Here is a 16552-nt window from a genome sequence, read left to right as displayed (position 1 = left end):
TGAAGAAAAACATGAGTCACTTTATTTAAATATGCCATGCAAGTCCAAATTGGCTATTATTTTAATGTTCACCTAATGAATATGATGCCAGTTCATTCTCTATTCAACACAAGACATGACAAACAAAGTAGGTATGAACAAAAGCGGTATTTCAAATATTCATGAAAGGCATAGAAATGTTACTACTATGCTGATACCCAAAATCGTCTTCGCTCAGTTGGCTGTTTTCGGACTACAACCTTCCACCATGGAAGTGTAGGGTCATACCTGTCCTCAGGCCAACGAAAACCGTCAGAATCCTAAAATATAGCATGATGAGATGATTAGGGATAAAAATAGCCTACACAAATGTTGTCTGATTATTATAGGTTACACTCTCCTATGCTGCTAAAAACACTTTTACAGTATTCAAGGACATGCCCAGAGCCTGAAAATATTATCATCAGTTATTCATGCTAATAGGAGCTCCGTGAAAAGAAAATTGTAGATTAGAAATTACATTCGTACTGTTAGCAGTTAAAAAATATGACTAGATAGTTTTGCAATTTTCAAAAAACAGCAACTTTGAATCGGATTTTCCTACCTTAGTACACTCAAATATAGTCAACTATACACAAAAAGAGATACATACTATAGTTTATTCAAGCGAAATATTTTTAGAATAGCTAGGAGTGGTAAACTCTACCTTTTTGTCTGTTATACTCAAACTGGTCACATCAAAAATAAATAAAAATTATTAATAAGCACGATAACATGATTTACCAGAAATGTTCTGCAACCAAAGGGTATTGTGTACATTTTGGCAACGGGTACAAAACTTATTCTAAGTTTTGCTTTAGTAAACTAAGATGAATTTACTTTTTTTGGCAAGCACATAATACTGGATATCAAAAATGATATCGATAGTTGGCTATGCTGGTGCAAGGAAACAAAATAGGGTACGGTACAGTCATACCTCGACATAGGGTAGGAGTGCTCAACATATCAAAAAAATCAGGATACGAGCACAATTTCGAGCAAGTTTCTGCATGAGAAATGAGAACTTTGATATATGAGCTGGTTCTCAATGCGACCATTAAGTATGCAAAAGGCCGCTTCCGATAACAACATCGCTCGGCCATTTTCGTCGAATCAGTTTTAAGAAGTTCCACAAAAAGTTCTAGTGAAAGCGAGGCAAAAAGAGCCAAGCCATAAAAAGATATTAAAACAAAGACAAAATTAGAGAGTTAAGTTTAGTAAAAGATTAAAACTTAGCTTGGAGTGCATGTTTAGTAAGCTACATTCATTTAAGTTAAATTCAAAGTATATGTTACGTAGCGTCACTAATATCTAGTGAACTGAACGCGGTGCTGTCAAGTCTATCGCACACTGCCATTAGGCACTATGTCTGTCTCAAAGGTAAAAACTCCATACAGTATTGTACATAACAGAGATGTTTATAAGGCTTTACGAAACGACTCCATTCAGTCCTCATCCAAAAATTAATAATCCAATTTACAATTCTTTTGCATCATAAGCCGTGTAAAAATCGATACATTTCACTGCAAAACACCACAACTCAATTCTCAATTTTTTAGCTATCCTAACTTTAATGAACCGATTCAATTCTCCCAAATAGACCAAATCAACTCTATCAATTCTTACCTAAAATTGGCTCATGGCAATATATTAAAATAACAATAATCCACAATCGCTCAATTATTTACATTGCATTAGCTTAGTCCCTTGACTATTTGTATAGCACATATCAACCCTTTCTTTCACTACAGGTTTCGTTGTTTGTCCCGATAGAATTGCATCATGCCGAAAATCTTTTGCTGGCGTACACTCAGTTTTTTTGTGATATAAAAACTAGAGATTCTGTAACAGAACTTTACAGTTTTTTAGAGTCAGCAAAAAATTCTGCACAAGAATCAATACATTTGACAAACAAAAAGAATGTTTAATACTTTTTGTAGTTTAATGAAACCAGCTGCAAAAGAAAACGCTATCGTCTTTGAATTTTGACCAAAATACAGACACCCACCCTCTAATATACAGATGTAGTGGTCAAAAATATCTTGAGTCCAGTGTTGAAGAATTTCACTAGCACAAATACGTTTAGGTCACTTTACAATTTTTCTTTTCATCCACCCTAAACCAGAAATGAAAAAAATTGGAGAGCGCTATTTATGCAGTGATTTCCGAGTAAAAGAAAAGCTACAGCAAGACCTCTATTTGAATGCCATGGCACTCTATTTTCCAACCCTTCTATGCAGTGGTGTTTTATTAGAGGTGGCGTTCAAATAGAGGGCCGTGTTGTATTTTTCAAATAGCTCATCAGAATTTTGGGATGCTAAATTTTACCTTTTTACAGGCAAGACGAATGTCGCCTATACTTAGCGTTCTCCTTTGGGCGGAGTAACCATTTTGCATGCAATAAACTTACTATAACTTACCTCCAACTTGTCGTATAGGTATCTCTAAATAAATATGCATTGGGGAAGCTGAGAAATATCTCTACCAGTTCAAATCTATTGCTTGCAATTTACCTACGATGATCTTCTAGCCTGCGTTGCAATTTGTTGGAGCTTTCAATTTTCTGTTTCGTTATAAATTTGAAGGCGTATTTGTAGTTTATGACTATATTTAACAATGTTGCATAAAAAACTCATTGCACATTGCTCATATGTTTGCCACAGTTTGCAACCAAAACTAGCTTTTATGTGCAATAGAAGAGGAATTATGAGCATGGATCCATTGTAAGCCGAGTTTAAATAATCTTTTGATGCTATAAAATAATATGCAATAAACCTGCAAATTTATAAGTTATATAATATATCCAACTAGCTGTGTTACCCGGCGTTGACCGGATAATAAAGTCTTTGGTCAGAAAATTGATTTGTATTTAACATATAACAACATTTGCCATTCTAACTTTCAAACTACATATCATAAGAAAAGTGTTTTGTGTAATTGAAATAAATTATGAGAGAAAATAAAAACAACTGTAAAGGTTTTCAAACTTTATCAAACAACTTTTAAACTTCATATCATGAGAAAAATGTTTCGTGCTAGTCAAATAAATTTTAAAAAAACAAAACGACTATAAAAAGGTTTAGATGTAAATGGGAAATAATTAGCAAGTAATAGCTAAATTAAGTCAGTTTTGCTATGATTACAATAAAATATGATTCGGTGATGATACAATAAATACAATCTGAGAAAACAAAATAAAAATCCTGAATGTGTAGAATTAATAATAACAATTCTTGCATAGAAGTGTGTGTGTGTGTATAAAAAAGGTTACTGTTCCACCAGAAGCTATCAATCAAAACTTTGAATACGACGATACTGGTACCTTTCGACATTGGTACAAATGTAAAAATGAGATATCGGAATGTCTTTGTCTGATTGAACAGTGGGAAAATGTAGAGGCTCGTTCCACAAAAACGATATAATTGTCCGCGTGAGAAAAATTGGCCTTGACCCCAGATATAGTAATTGAATCTTACGAGATATATTTCTTAACAGGGGCATCAAAACGTGTGGCCGCATCGGTAAAATAATCAGGGTGCGCTATTATAGCCGGAGTGACAGACATTCTTTGAAAAATACACATATACATGTTACAAATATATATTCACGAACAAGTGACATAAACAAGCCATAATTATAATACATGCAAAAACAAAAATTAACATTTTTGAAACAAATATTTGCATTGTTTGTTTAGACAGTTGCGTTCTGATTGTTGCTTTCATATGAAACCATTTAATCCTCTGGCTGTTTAATACCTTCAACAATGTCTGCTGATCTCAAATTTTTTCCCTGCGCTACTTAACTAGTTAATATTAGCGCCCAAACAATTTTTAGCGAAGCAAAGCTGTTATGTGCTGCTATTTGAAAAACCTTTCATGAAAATGAAGATAAACTTTTAGCCATTTGCGAGCTAGGCAGAAGTTATAGTTTGGAATTAGTACAAACATCGTCGCAATTTTCAACCATTTTTACATGCATCGAGGTATCAAGACCGCAATACACAAAAAACTACCGTTAGTTTGACATAGCTAGTATTTCTATGGCATTGCAATCAAAGTTTTAAAGAAAAAACTGAAAGCTTTAGAGTTAAAAATGGACTTCGGTACGAACAGCAAACACGAACGAATTAGTTATGTAACCGAGTCATTATTAGCACCACTTTGTGGGCACTTTTTACTGATCACTTACTATTATGGGTTCATAAAGATAGAAAATGTCAAACAGAAGTGGTGCTCAAATAGAAGCGGCGTTCTATTAAAGGGTGGTGTTCAATTTTCAACCCTTTTGCTAAATGTAGTTGCGATCAAATAGGGGTGGTATTACAATAAAGGCGGTGTTTAAATCAAGGTTTTACTGCAACTGGTTCATTTTTGTTTGGCAAAATGATAACCCAACATTCTGAATTTATTGGAAAGTTTTGGGTAGATCTGTAAACTCTGTGTGTCATGATCAATGTTTTTGTATACATGTAGGTGCAACGGCCCAGCTGTTATAAAGACTTCGGTAAAGAAAGAGTTGAGACAAGTACTCAATATCCATAAAGAGAAAGCAATAACTATAAGCATGACAATATAAGTGTAAAATAAACCTACCTTTCTCAATGACTAGTATCTATACATACATTACAAAATTGCCGCATAGCAATAAAAACATCATAAGCTTATTGTCAGTGCGCAGACAAACGATAGAGCTATATAGTTTGGATAGAACCATATTCATTTTGGAATCGAATGGAATATATTAGTAGCGCAGAATATTATCGATCAATAAAATATACACAGTGATATCGAGGTCTTGTGAAAACATGTGCTGCTGGCAACATTGGACTGCACAGACGTCTTCGCTTTGGTGCACATCAAATAACAGATTGGGTTACTTAGGATATAACTGTACGTGATGGATTTTCCATCAATAAAATAATAATCATAGAGCTAGTAATAATAAAGAGAAGCATTAATAAAGGGAAGCATTGGTGCATTTAGGCTCGAGTCATCTCACTTATTGAAAATAGAGAATAGAGTCAATTCGTCTATACTGACAGTAAATGGCAGATTCACGTCAATTTATCCTGGTAGGATGTGCAGAGTCAATTTGATTTTGTAGTAAGTAAAAGATACCAGAGAATCAATTCAATTCATAGATGAGGTGAGCCTTGAAGGCTGGATCACACTATATCGCCGTGTCTCGGTGTTGATGCCAAAACATTCTGATGATCTTCAGTGATAACAATGTTCACACTATCATACAGTAAATAAACACACGCTATAGCAGTTTGGGTCTGCTAGACACCCTGCAAGCTTAATTAGAGAGCTTGGCGCTTTACTGATGCTATCTAATATATAACAATAAGAGGCAGCTTGATTTGTTTGTTGACATTGTTTTTATATTGTATTTTCCTATTAGAGTCAGCAACGTGAAGTCTATAGGAAAATGGTTAACATGAATAAAACACAAATCACAATGCAAGAATATAAATTGAGACATAAATGATAATTGATGTTAATTTTGTTCTCCTTCGCTTGCACTAAGTAAATAGTTGTTGGTGAGTAGACTAATGTATTTAAACGTGAACACTCAATATAGATGAGAGTGAAATAAATTGCTGGTGATCAGCTGAAGATATTGATGCCTACTGACCAGGAGAGCTTATCATCTACCAGAGCTTCAGGGGAGAATTCAGTAAACAAAAACGAAACAAAAAAACAAGGGTTTTGTCTCATTGGTTATCGAACCTGGGCCACCAACCCCTGCCAATCCCCAAGCAGAAGGTCCAGATAATTTCCTGCAGAATCATCGTCAAACGATTTTTTTCTATTTTGCAAATGCTGACAAAACACTGCCTGAATCATATTCTGTGGCCAACTGCGCCCTGTGCTTAGAATTGTTTAAGATGATGTGATTATAGCGATATTTGTACTTTGCACCTTGCTGCCAATAACGTGTCGTAATGAAAATAGGTTGATAGTGTGATGCGTATGATAGGTATTAGGTGGAAACGTGATTGCATGATTGTAAAATGAACAGATATGATTGTACACAGCCCAACAGTTTCAGCTGTTGCAAAATCCCAGTAGAATCCGCTACACACGCTGTTGTTTGCATCCGTTTTCATTTTTCTTGTTTAATTTGTCCTGACACAACCTCGTTCTCGCCGCGTGCTCAAAACAAATACTAGTCCCACAGCAATATTACAAACGGATATACAGTATGGGCTCCTAAAACGTAAATAATCCATCTCCATGAACATTTACGTTATAAGGATTTTACGTTTTAAGAACAATAAAATGCATGTAAATTGCTTAATCCGTTCCAAGATATTTTCAAACACACCCCTTTGGGCATACAAAATGAAAAAACTTGAGCAATGTGTACTCTTGAAAGTAAAATTAGTAACAAATATTTTATCTGTCTACAAACACAACAAAATAGTTTGCAAAAAAACGGTACTACCTGCTCGTCATCTATCTGTATCCAGGTGTCAAGGTTAGAATAAAAGAAAACTTTCGACGATACACCAAATCTTGACATTCGGATTGGTGGACTGACGCCGCTACACCTGTACCAATCGATCGGCTTTCTATTCAGAAACAATTACGCAGCTACCCTATTCTGTGTTTTGTCGACATATCTGACGATGTATCACAGCGAACTAGATTGTTGCAAAAGTTGTATACGTATATAACATGTAGGTATATTGCTATATGCACGTCGTTTTTTCTTTGGCAAGTGCGGCGAGATAGATTAACTTTCAAATCGAATTTGAGAACTTACCTGATTTGGCTCTTTACATTGAATGGAATTTTTACGTAGGAGAAAGCTATTATTATTAAAGTTATTTGGAATTTATGATATAGGAGGTATACATTATAGAAGCTTCTACTGTATAGATAACGCAATTCACGAATCACCATCATCGAAATCACGCACATTATACAGGCTGTTGTCTATACTCCGGCAAACTATCGGAAAAGATTGACAGCTGCAAACTTTTTCGACAGTGTTTATCCGTCGATGCCATCTTTTCACGGTACACATAGTTAAGGATGTGCATAGTCGACGATGAAAGCTGAAAGGACAACAGTGATATAGTGTGAACCAGCCTTTAAGCTTACTCGAGCAAGCATGATAACTCAAATACCCATCTTTGGCACATAGTAATGTTACATTTTATTGCAGATCATAACTACTAAAGAGGTATGTGTTAATTTGTGAGTGTAGATAGTAATTACAATTAAAACACATTTTTTTATCGTAATACCTAGTGTTTTTCTATAGGTTTATCTCCGTAGTATGGGAACGAATCGAGTTGTATTTGTTTTTACAGAAAATATCGCTTTGAGATATGAAAACATTGACATACAAACTCAGTGCTGAAACGTATTAAGCTCGATGTTGAGGTATGATGTACTTGAAAAAAGGAGTCATACCAAGAATAATAACCATATACATGGTGATATAATGATGAATGCAACAAATTAAGTTTAGATGTTATAACGAGCAAATAAAAATCAGAGCCTTACCAATGTATTAGCGATGTCAAGGTAATCCTCACATTGCCAGTCTTCTTCGATAAGCAGTTCGGGTAGGCCAGACACTAGACAGTGGGCTTCTACATACTCAGGTATTTGCAAGTCTTCATAGCTACAAGTCGCATGTTTATAGACATATTAACTGCAATTGCTGCATTGAATATCTCATACAGCAGCTTGTAAGACAGTTTGTTCCTTGATCTATATATATATATATATATAAATCTCAGTATTTGTTTTTTGTACACCGTATGTCCAGTTGATAGCGATTGGTTAAAATAAGCATGCTTGCAGTTCAGTGCGCTGTGATAGATCACGATGTGTAATGATTATACACAAAGCTAGTAGAGAGCCTGGCATTGCACGGGTAATAAAATAGTTACCAAATGAATTTGAGTAACTTAAGCTAGTCTAAATCTTTACTATAATAAGCATGGTACACATAATGATCTATAACATAGAAGTAACCAAGTCTCCAAGTCTAACGAAAGCAAGTCTTTAGTACTAACCAATAGTCTTTTCTCAAGCGCTTCGAGCGTGAATATTTTAACCGGCGTGATAACTATGTGCACAATTATTCCATTGAATCGCAAGTAGGCCACGATGCTTGGTAAGTTAGCTCGCCTGTCTAACAAACTGAAGTTCCGAATTCAAATTTGGTCCCTTTTCGTTTTTAAAACTTGGTCGTTTTAACTAAATATTCAGACGACAAACACTGGGATTTACATATATATATTATATATATATGTATTATTTCGAAGAGTGGCAAAGTGGCTGCATGGTTCTATAGTAGTGCGCTTGGTTTCACTTCTGCGCATCTGCAAATACTGCCTCAGTTTCTGTGCAGTGTAATCTTTTTCCTAACGCTCTTAGCTGGCTGCCGACTGACATGGCCGTTTGTATAGCAAAGATTAAAATATCAAGTGAAGTTACTAATTTAAGTTACTCAATAACAACGAGTAAAAAAGTTTAACCAATGGCAACTACATTACCTGCTACTGTTTGTAAGCAATTTAAAATTTTGCGTAAAGGTGTAACATACAAAATGTCTTTCAATGATCTGTTTTAGCTGTGTTCGAGCTTTCAAATATTTGAATTATGCATTGGTTGGACACACAAAAATAAACAAGTACTTTCATATAAAAGTTACAATGGTAAATATTACATATGCTAATTAAAAATGAACTTTATATGCAAAACTTCTTTATTACGGGTGCCATGCCAGGCAATCAGCCCGTATGGAACAAATTATGAAATAATAACAAAAATGTAGTATATTATGTTATCTTATCTTGCAAATATCTTTACAACATAATATGATTAATATATGCATTATTATTATCATCATTATTCATAGCATTATTAGTTATTATTCGTCTGATGAACTGACAAGGTTGGCATTTACAGACAATTTAAGGTCATCGATAGTTTCGGCTTTTGCATGACCTTAAAATTGGTAGCAAAACTTAAACTTTAAAATGAGCAGCATTACTTAAGGTTTAAATGTGAAGTTTGGCTGATTGAACACATTTTTCCGCCATTTTTGTATAAGGACTATTTATGGATGGAAAACTTCACAAGACTGATGCATTTGTTTCCTACAGCGACAGGTTTTAAAGCTCATCAATATATCAAAAAGAAAATTCTATCCCATAAATAATACCTACAGACGGCGCTTATGGGCCAACTCCTCGTCCCGCAAATACTTCCAGTCTTCAAGAAAATGATCATCAGAAATACCACTGTGTTCTAATGGACCAAGAGCCTCAATGTCGTCAACCACCTAAAATATGGTGCATTTGCAGGTTTCAACTAGTTTATCTTTCCCTAGCAACAAACATCATTACAGAGTTGCTGTTGTATTTGTAAACATCATTACAGAGTTGCTGTTGTATTTGTAAACGGTTATAAAGAAAAACAAAACATTTGATGTAAGTTGAACTGTGCAGGTTGACATTCCTCCACTTCTAAAATATCAGCGTTCCTTGAATGGGGTTAACATACCAAGGAAATTTCATGATCTGTAATGTCTTGGATTGATGGATAAATCAGCAGCTCATTGTGGTGTCTAAAAGTATTCAAAATATGTAAGCAAAGAAAGAAATAATGCGTCATTTAAACCGAACTACGCGACCCTAAGTTTAAAGTAGCAGTTTTGCAGAAATGAAAAACGTAACTTTGATACACCGATCAATAAATCTTGTCAATTTTTCATCCCGAAGGCTTTATACAAAACCCCAATTGTTTAAATATTTCTATTGGTTGTATATTGGCCAAGCAGTTGTACACTTGAGATCTTTTAGCAACCTTTTCTCATTGTCATTAGACATGAATTATCAAAATGACAGACTTAGTTTTGTTGCCTGTGTATATATACATAGGCAACAAAACATCTATATATACAGCAATATACAAACAATATATACATCAGCTATATACATGTATATAGCAGATGAAACAGCAATAATGTAAAGCCTGTTTTAAAAAAACACTACCTAAATTGTTGACCTCATGCCACAGGCATCAAAAATATGCTTTGGTGTGCAAAGCATCACATTGTGTAACCAGACCATTATGCAAACAATTCATATGCACAAAGTTGAATAATAATTAGGCAACATACTCATAGATAGGAAGAACCACACTTTTATAACTTTCCTCTATGGATGTCAGGAAAGTATCACTAAATATCAAGCTGTTGTTCTCCCATTCCTGCAACAGCAAATAGTATTACATAATAGACTGTCCCCAAATACATTCAGCAGTTAAAGATTGAAGGCTAGTTATGGACATCCGTACATCATTCCTTCTCTTTATGTTTTCTTTTGTGTCTTCAACATTGGCATCAAGATAGATAGCGATGTGTGGTCGTGGATATTCAATGGTATGGTTCGGGTAGAGTTCGTCCTCGAAGTAATTGAAGCCTATGGAATTAAAAATGCATTTAGAAGTAGTTGAGCTAACAATTAGTAATGGCTTGTGTGAACTAAGGTCAAACATAAAAAATGATTTAATATTTACTGTTGTCAATATTGTTAAAACATACAAATCTTCACTTACAAGCTCTTGATATGTAGCCAGTATCTGCCAATGCATTTGCAAAAACTCTGTCGCTCCATGGAGACCGCACACACACAATTCCTTGTCCTATAAAAAGCAACTTTGATATATCCTAACAATAAACTGGTTATAACAAGTTAATGATAGTTTAAACATGATTGAACTAATAGTGTACTATGTTTTATTGTAAGAAATTTTAGCAAAGAAGAAAATACATTACAGACCATGAAGGAGATGCTCTCTTGACAATTTACCCATAAATTCGGATTTAAAGTTTTATACAAAAATAAAGCGAGTGTAATAGTCACAAACGTATGACTATAACTTACCTGTACTTAGCAGATGCAGAAGAGCATCGTTATACGTGCAAAGGCGAGCCGTGAAGAAATGTTGCTGCAGCCCGGCAGCACGACTACATGCGCGAGTGCGATCAGGTTTCACAGAATCTTTTAATAACGTCTCCAAATCATAATTTTTAACAACGGGACCAAGAAAAAACTGGTTAGAATCATCAGAAGTGAAATGACGTTTTCCAAAAGCGCTTACATTCTGAGGATTCGATTGCCCCACAAACTTGAAGTCGAGTTCTTTTGCCAATTTTTTGGCAAACTCTGTTTTTCCTGATGCTATAGGACCGTCTACAATTATTACTTTTGAGTTTTCGTCCATTCGAGTGAGAGTACGATCAAAGATTTGTTGAAACATAGACAACTTTTTACTTCTGTAGTTGAAGGGCTTATTTTCTCTTTTCCAAGTTTGGCCACCAGGCGAGGTTATCCCAGCTGATTGAAAAAAGGTAACACCTAAAGTTCTGCATGGTCCAGCAAATTTTGATCCAAATATTTTAGTGCTGCAACGCACAGCTAGCGTAGACATTTTGAAGCCTGTTGGCTATCTACATTCTGCCAGCCGCTAACTTAATAATTTGTGCATCTACGGCTAACGCTAAAACTCGCCCGGACCAACAATAGACTCGTCATATTTATATTGATCTTTTTAACTGTACCGTTTTGTTTGTCATTTAATTAAATGTTTAATGTGACATCTTTAAAGCATCAAAACATTTGTCAATTTTAGTAATAATTTTACAAAAACACACCTGAATAAAATAGAGCAATAAAGACTTATTTTTTCTAATTAGTTGTGGCGAATTATCGTAACATTTGCCGAACAATTCATATGTTTATGACCGGCAAAGACATAGAAAATAGGCGTTAGATAAGGCGTTGACATTGCAGAGCGTTTAGACTTTTTTTACTGGTAGAACGGGAGACCGACGAACAACGGACGTTCAGACTGTGTTCTTTTTGTCAAGGATGTAGGGAACCTAACGCGCTCGGGAGCCTGCTGCTAAACAGAAACCCTCGAAATTACCTATACTAATCCATAGTATTTTTGTGGTGAACACGGTAGCCTACTTTGTTTACGAAAAGTTCACGTTTTGCAAAGCTTAAACACTCGTTTCAATTTGGGTTGACTGTTCTAGTAGTTTAAATATTGTTATCTTGGCATTACCAAGATAACAATGTTATGAATAAGAATACTACCGATATAACAAGGTAATACCAACATAACAATAAGAATGGTATATTGGTATTACCCCGTAGAATTCTTTACGTTAAACTATCCATGGGTGTAAGGAACGGGCTTTAGATAATTGCTAGCATTAGCAATTTGTAATGGATTTAATAAGCTGAGCTTTCTTAATTATCATATGCGTTCAGCTAGTTTCGGATTGGCCATGTATTGCAGAAACTAGCTTGTGTCAAGAGTTCATGGATTAACACCCAGCACTTTCTAAGGCTGCCACGCTTTGATATGCGTGGATATGTATACTTGTTTATAAAATCTGCGTAGTAAGCTAATGGGATGAGAGAGTCTACTAATACAGCTAAGATCCTGCTTAGAATGAATGTTCAGCCAAAGACTGTGGAAGAGCTGACACGTTTGATGAAGTAAATGATAAGCTCTTATTTATGTTTGGACTGAAGCAAAAGAACAGCTGCATTATTTACACCGATTAGCAGGGAAAGATTATGAATCATTGGGTCACAAAGTCGAGAGGCTGTCCAAGTTGGCCTATGATGGTCTTGGGTGTGATGTCGAAAACAAGCAGAACATTTTTAATGTGCGGTGAATTATCCTGCACTTCAGTGGCACCTGTTGCTGGTCAGTGGGTCGAATCTGAAAGAAGCCATCACTGCAGCAAAACATTACGAAATAGCTCTTCGTCAACTAGTGTGACTACCAAGGGCTATAGATCTTTTTAAAGAAGGGCTGGGCAAACTAAAGTCCGCTAGTGCCTAATCTGCAGCCCCTAAATACATGTTTCTATCATAAAAAATGTCCACTTAGAATTTCGCCAAGCTTCTACACATTTATCGTAACCAAAGTATGTGAATCAAAAACGCATTTCCGCTCAATCGGAAGCAGCAATGTTTTATTTTGTATAATGCTTAGCACACCTATTTATAAAACGTTTAATATTTCAGCTTAGCTTTAATTGTTGAACTAACTCACCTATAATGAGTGCTTCCAAGAAACGAAAGATTGAAGAGGAATGCCGTATTTTTAACACAGGGTGGACGGAAAAGTATTTTTTTGCTGACGTTGAAGGTAAAGTCATATTTTTATTTGGCACGCCCCAGTTGCTACGATCAAGAAATATAAATTAAACCAACTATTCAAACTTTGGAAAAAGTTTATCGAATCAAGAACTGAAAAAGAAAGCATCTGACCTGGTAAAGAGTTTTAATCGATAACACACTGTGTTTGACAAAAGAATGCTACGAGGGTAAGTTTTTTATTGGTTTATATTATTGCAAAAGAAAACAAGCCGTTTGCACACACAAAATCTATTAAAGACTGCGTGATGGAACCTGCCAGTGTTGTTTCCTGAAGCCAAATCTAAAGTCGAAGCTATTTTACTGTCAAGAAGAACTATTTTTCAACGCATTGGCACAATTGCAGACAATATTCAAAAGCAATTGTTGACATTGAGCGGGCATTTTGAGTGATTTTCCATTGCGGTAAATTAAAATACCGATCTTCAAGATTAAAATACCGATCTTCAAGATAAGATAAGATCTTCAAGGTACTGCCCAATTAGTGATATACACCAGAAGAATTGATGACAGCTTTAAGATTACTGAGGAATTATTATCCATGCAATTTCTGAAGGACAAACGAAGGACTACTAGAAAGAATGTGTTTGAAGATGCCATAAATACTATTAACCAGGTCAGGCTCAAGCCTGAGTAAACTTGCAAGTATTACAACAGATGGTGTTCTTTCTCTCACTGGTAAACATTCTACCTTAGCTAAGTTAATGAATGATAAAATCAACAAAGAGTGTCCACTGCACAACACTCTCACTTTTTACTGCATCATATGTCAAGAAAGCAAGTAGTAAGTCTTCTTTAAAATTCAAACATGGATTCAGTGGTGAGTGCAGTAGATTTAATAAGAGCACGGGATTGAATCACAGGCAGTTCATAAGTTTTTTGGAATATAGTGAGACAGATTTTACTGATGGTTAACCATGGGAAGAGTGTTTAAGAGAGTATGGGACCTCAAAGCAGAGGCTCACCTTTTTTTGGTGATAAAAAGCATTTCTTGTGACAGTGAAGACTGGGTTTGTAATTTTGCATTTGTTTTGGACTTAACCCTTTCGTAAGTGATGCGACATTAATGTCCCCCGGAGTTTTGAGCAAAGAGACATTTATGTCGTTTGGGAAATCCCAAAAGCCGTTATTCTTCAGCCGTTTTTTTATTGGCTGTTTAGTTCTTCAAATATTCTTTCAGTTTTGTATAACTAAACATAATAGTATTGTGTTTGCTATAATAGTCAGTCAAACCTAACAAAAGAACCAAGTTCTTATGGTCACTATGGCAATCAACTACCACCGAAACATCTTCTATCGCGAACTACTACTACGCCTAAAATTACTATCGAAACGAAACAATGGCAAGTCAAATGAAACGACCGCGTCGAAAAATTGCTACTAGAACCAACTACGGGGAATATATTGCTGATTATGTGGTTGAAACTGATGAATCTTGTTCCAGTGGAAGCAATATTGATGCCAATGATTTCGATGTTGAGTCAGAAACCGATAGCGATGAATCTGAACGTGCCGACGGTCATGATCCACGACGACGGTAGGGTTATGCAAAGGTGGCTGCTTCAAGAAATATTAAATGTAGTGACTTCTATGTGTGTGAGTTACATGTATTTTAAATTTTATGTAGTTATTCTTGTAAATAAAAAATTTATGACGTTTTATGTATCCTTATGTACAAATTGCTAGTCGTTTTGCAAATATATCCACTCTGTACACAAAGGTTCAATTAATTATTATACTTGCGAAAGGGTTAATACAAAAGCTGAGTGAGCTCAACACAAAACTACAAGATAAAGATGTATTTGCTCATGAACTGCACAGGGAGGTGAAATACTTTTAACTGAAGCTCAAACCTTTTGTCAAACAGCAAAGTGAGCAAAACTGTTCATTTTTTGTATTTGGAAACCCAAAATATCACATCAGCATTGTCAGACAAATACAGTTGTCTGTTGATGGATTTACTACAGGAATTTATCAGAAGATTTGTTGATTTCAAGGCAGTAGATGGACAATTTGATTTGCTCTGACCACCTTTTGTCTGTAATATTCAACAGCTGAAAAATTTTATAAGAAAGATGTCTGTGCTGTTTGCGCAAACATAAATTTGTGAACAGACTTTCTCTGTAATGAAAATTAAAAAGTCAAAGAACAGATCATTTCTACTGACTCAAATCTTCAGTCAGCCTTACAAGTTAGCAGAAGCAACTTGACACTTGATTTTAATAAGCTGGTGAATGACAGTGGTCAGCTACATCATTCTCACGGATATTATTATTTCTATTACCTAACAATTACTCAGCTACTTTGTTTTCTATATTATTAAACTCTATGTTTTCTATATTATATATTCCAAATACAATTTTTGTGAAATAAATGTGAAAGAATTTTACACATTTAAAGACAATTGACAAAAAATTAATTGCTTTTTAAATGAAGTTCTATATATTGCTGTTTGACTTTGAATATTTTTGAAGTGTTTTTGCAAAATTTGCTTTTTTAGATGCGGCTTTTTAAAAAGTAAGATTTTCTGGATGTGGCCCTCACATTGAAAAGTTTGCCATCCCTGTCCGAGATTTACCAAAATAGATAATCAGAATAGTATTAGCTGCGTCGTTGCAGACTACAACACTGACTGCATTGAGAAAAGGCTAGCTGAGTTGCTACTCTCCGTGTCATTAGAAATGGCAAAACAGACAAAGCTGGTAAAAGATCAGTCTGATCAAATCGCTGCTTTAGAGCAAAGGTGTGATAACCCAGCCAATGTGAAGTCCCATGGAGTCAGGCGCTGCTTCAGATGTGGAGACTCCTCCCACCTGATGAAAAGTTGTACAGTATGAAAAAATGGCCCCACCATCCACAAACCCTAATCAGGAAAACTAGCAAAGTTCACTCCTAAGATTACGGGTAAAGTGGGTAGACCGGTGTCATATACCTGTTACAGAAAACCAAATAAGCAGTGCAGGAGAGAAATGAAGTTGAGCCAAACAGACAGTCCTCATGAGTTGCCTCAATTACAGCCAATCATCAAGACCTCTAATTCGCTACCCTTGCCTCTGCATTGTTCTAGCGATGCTACGAGGTCTCCGGTAGGTCAATCTAATTGCAGTTTTAGGGTTGGTGCGGAGCATCCTTGCATAAATGTTGCAGCCACTGCTTCTGTACTCTATATTCCAGGAAAAATAGAGCGCTCTACAGTATACTATTTAGTAGACGGTGGATTTACTTTCAACTTGCCAGCAAGGAGAGTGTATGATAGGCTGCTACAGAGGTATCTTAGTGGATTGTTGCCATTCGAACATGCTACAGGCACTTTGGCAG

The 16552-nt window shown here is 35.5% G+C and overlaps 1 protein-coding gene across 1 annotated transcript; it reads right to left on the bottom strand.

Moving 5' to 3' along the window:
• On the bottom strand, window positions 1-11542 carry LOC137400423 (NADH dehydrogenase [ubiquinone] 1 alpha subcomplex subunit 10, mitochondrial-like). Its single transcript, XM_068086752.1, has 8 exons — window positions 10940-11542; window positions 10611-10697; window positions 10350-10474; window positions 10174-10262; window positions 9555-9618; window positions 9218-9333; window positions 7542-7662; window positions 1-299 (listed from the first exon to the last, which is right to left on the bottom strand). The coding sequence occupies exons 1-8, from the start codon at window positions 11484-11486 to the stop codon at window positions 186-188; spliced, it is 1263 nt and encodes a 420-aa protein (XP_067942853.1). The 5' UTR covers window positions 11487-11542; the 3' UTR covers window positions 1-185.
• Window positions 11543-16552: the final 5010 nt, after the last annotated feature.

Source organism: Watersipora subatra, chromosome 1 (assembly GCF_963576615.1).
Source record: "Watersipora subatra chromosome 1, tzWatSuba1.1, whole genome shotgun sequence".
NCBI lineage: Eukaryota > Metazoa > Bryozoa > Gymnolaemata > Cheilostomatida > Watersiporidae > Watersipora > Watersipora subatra.
Note: the sequence above shows the minus strand (reverse complement) of the source record. Positions and strands in the feature narration are given on the sequence as shown.

Coding starts and splice junctions, on each gene's coding strand:
- LOC137400423 (XM_068086752.1), bottom strand. CDS start 11,486: ATGTCTACGCTAGCTGTGCGTTGCAGCACTAAAATATTTGGATCAAAA. Junction 10,698..10,939: donor TCTGCATCTGCTAAGTACAG/GTAAGTTATAGT, acceptor TGCTTTTTATAG/GACAAGGAATTGTGTGTGTG. Junction 300..7,541: donor TTGACATCGCTAATACATTG/GTAAGGCTCTGA, acceptor GCTATATTTTAG/GATTCTGACGGTTTTCGTTG.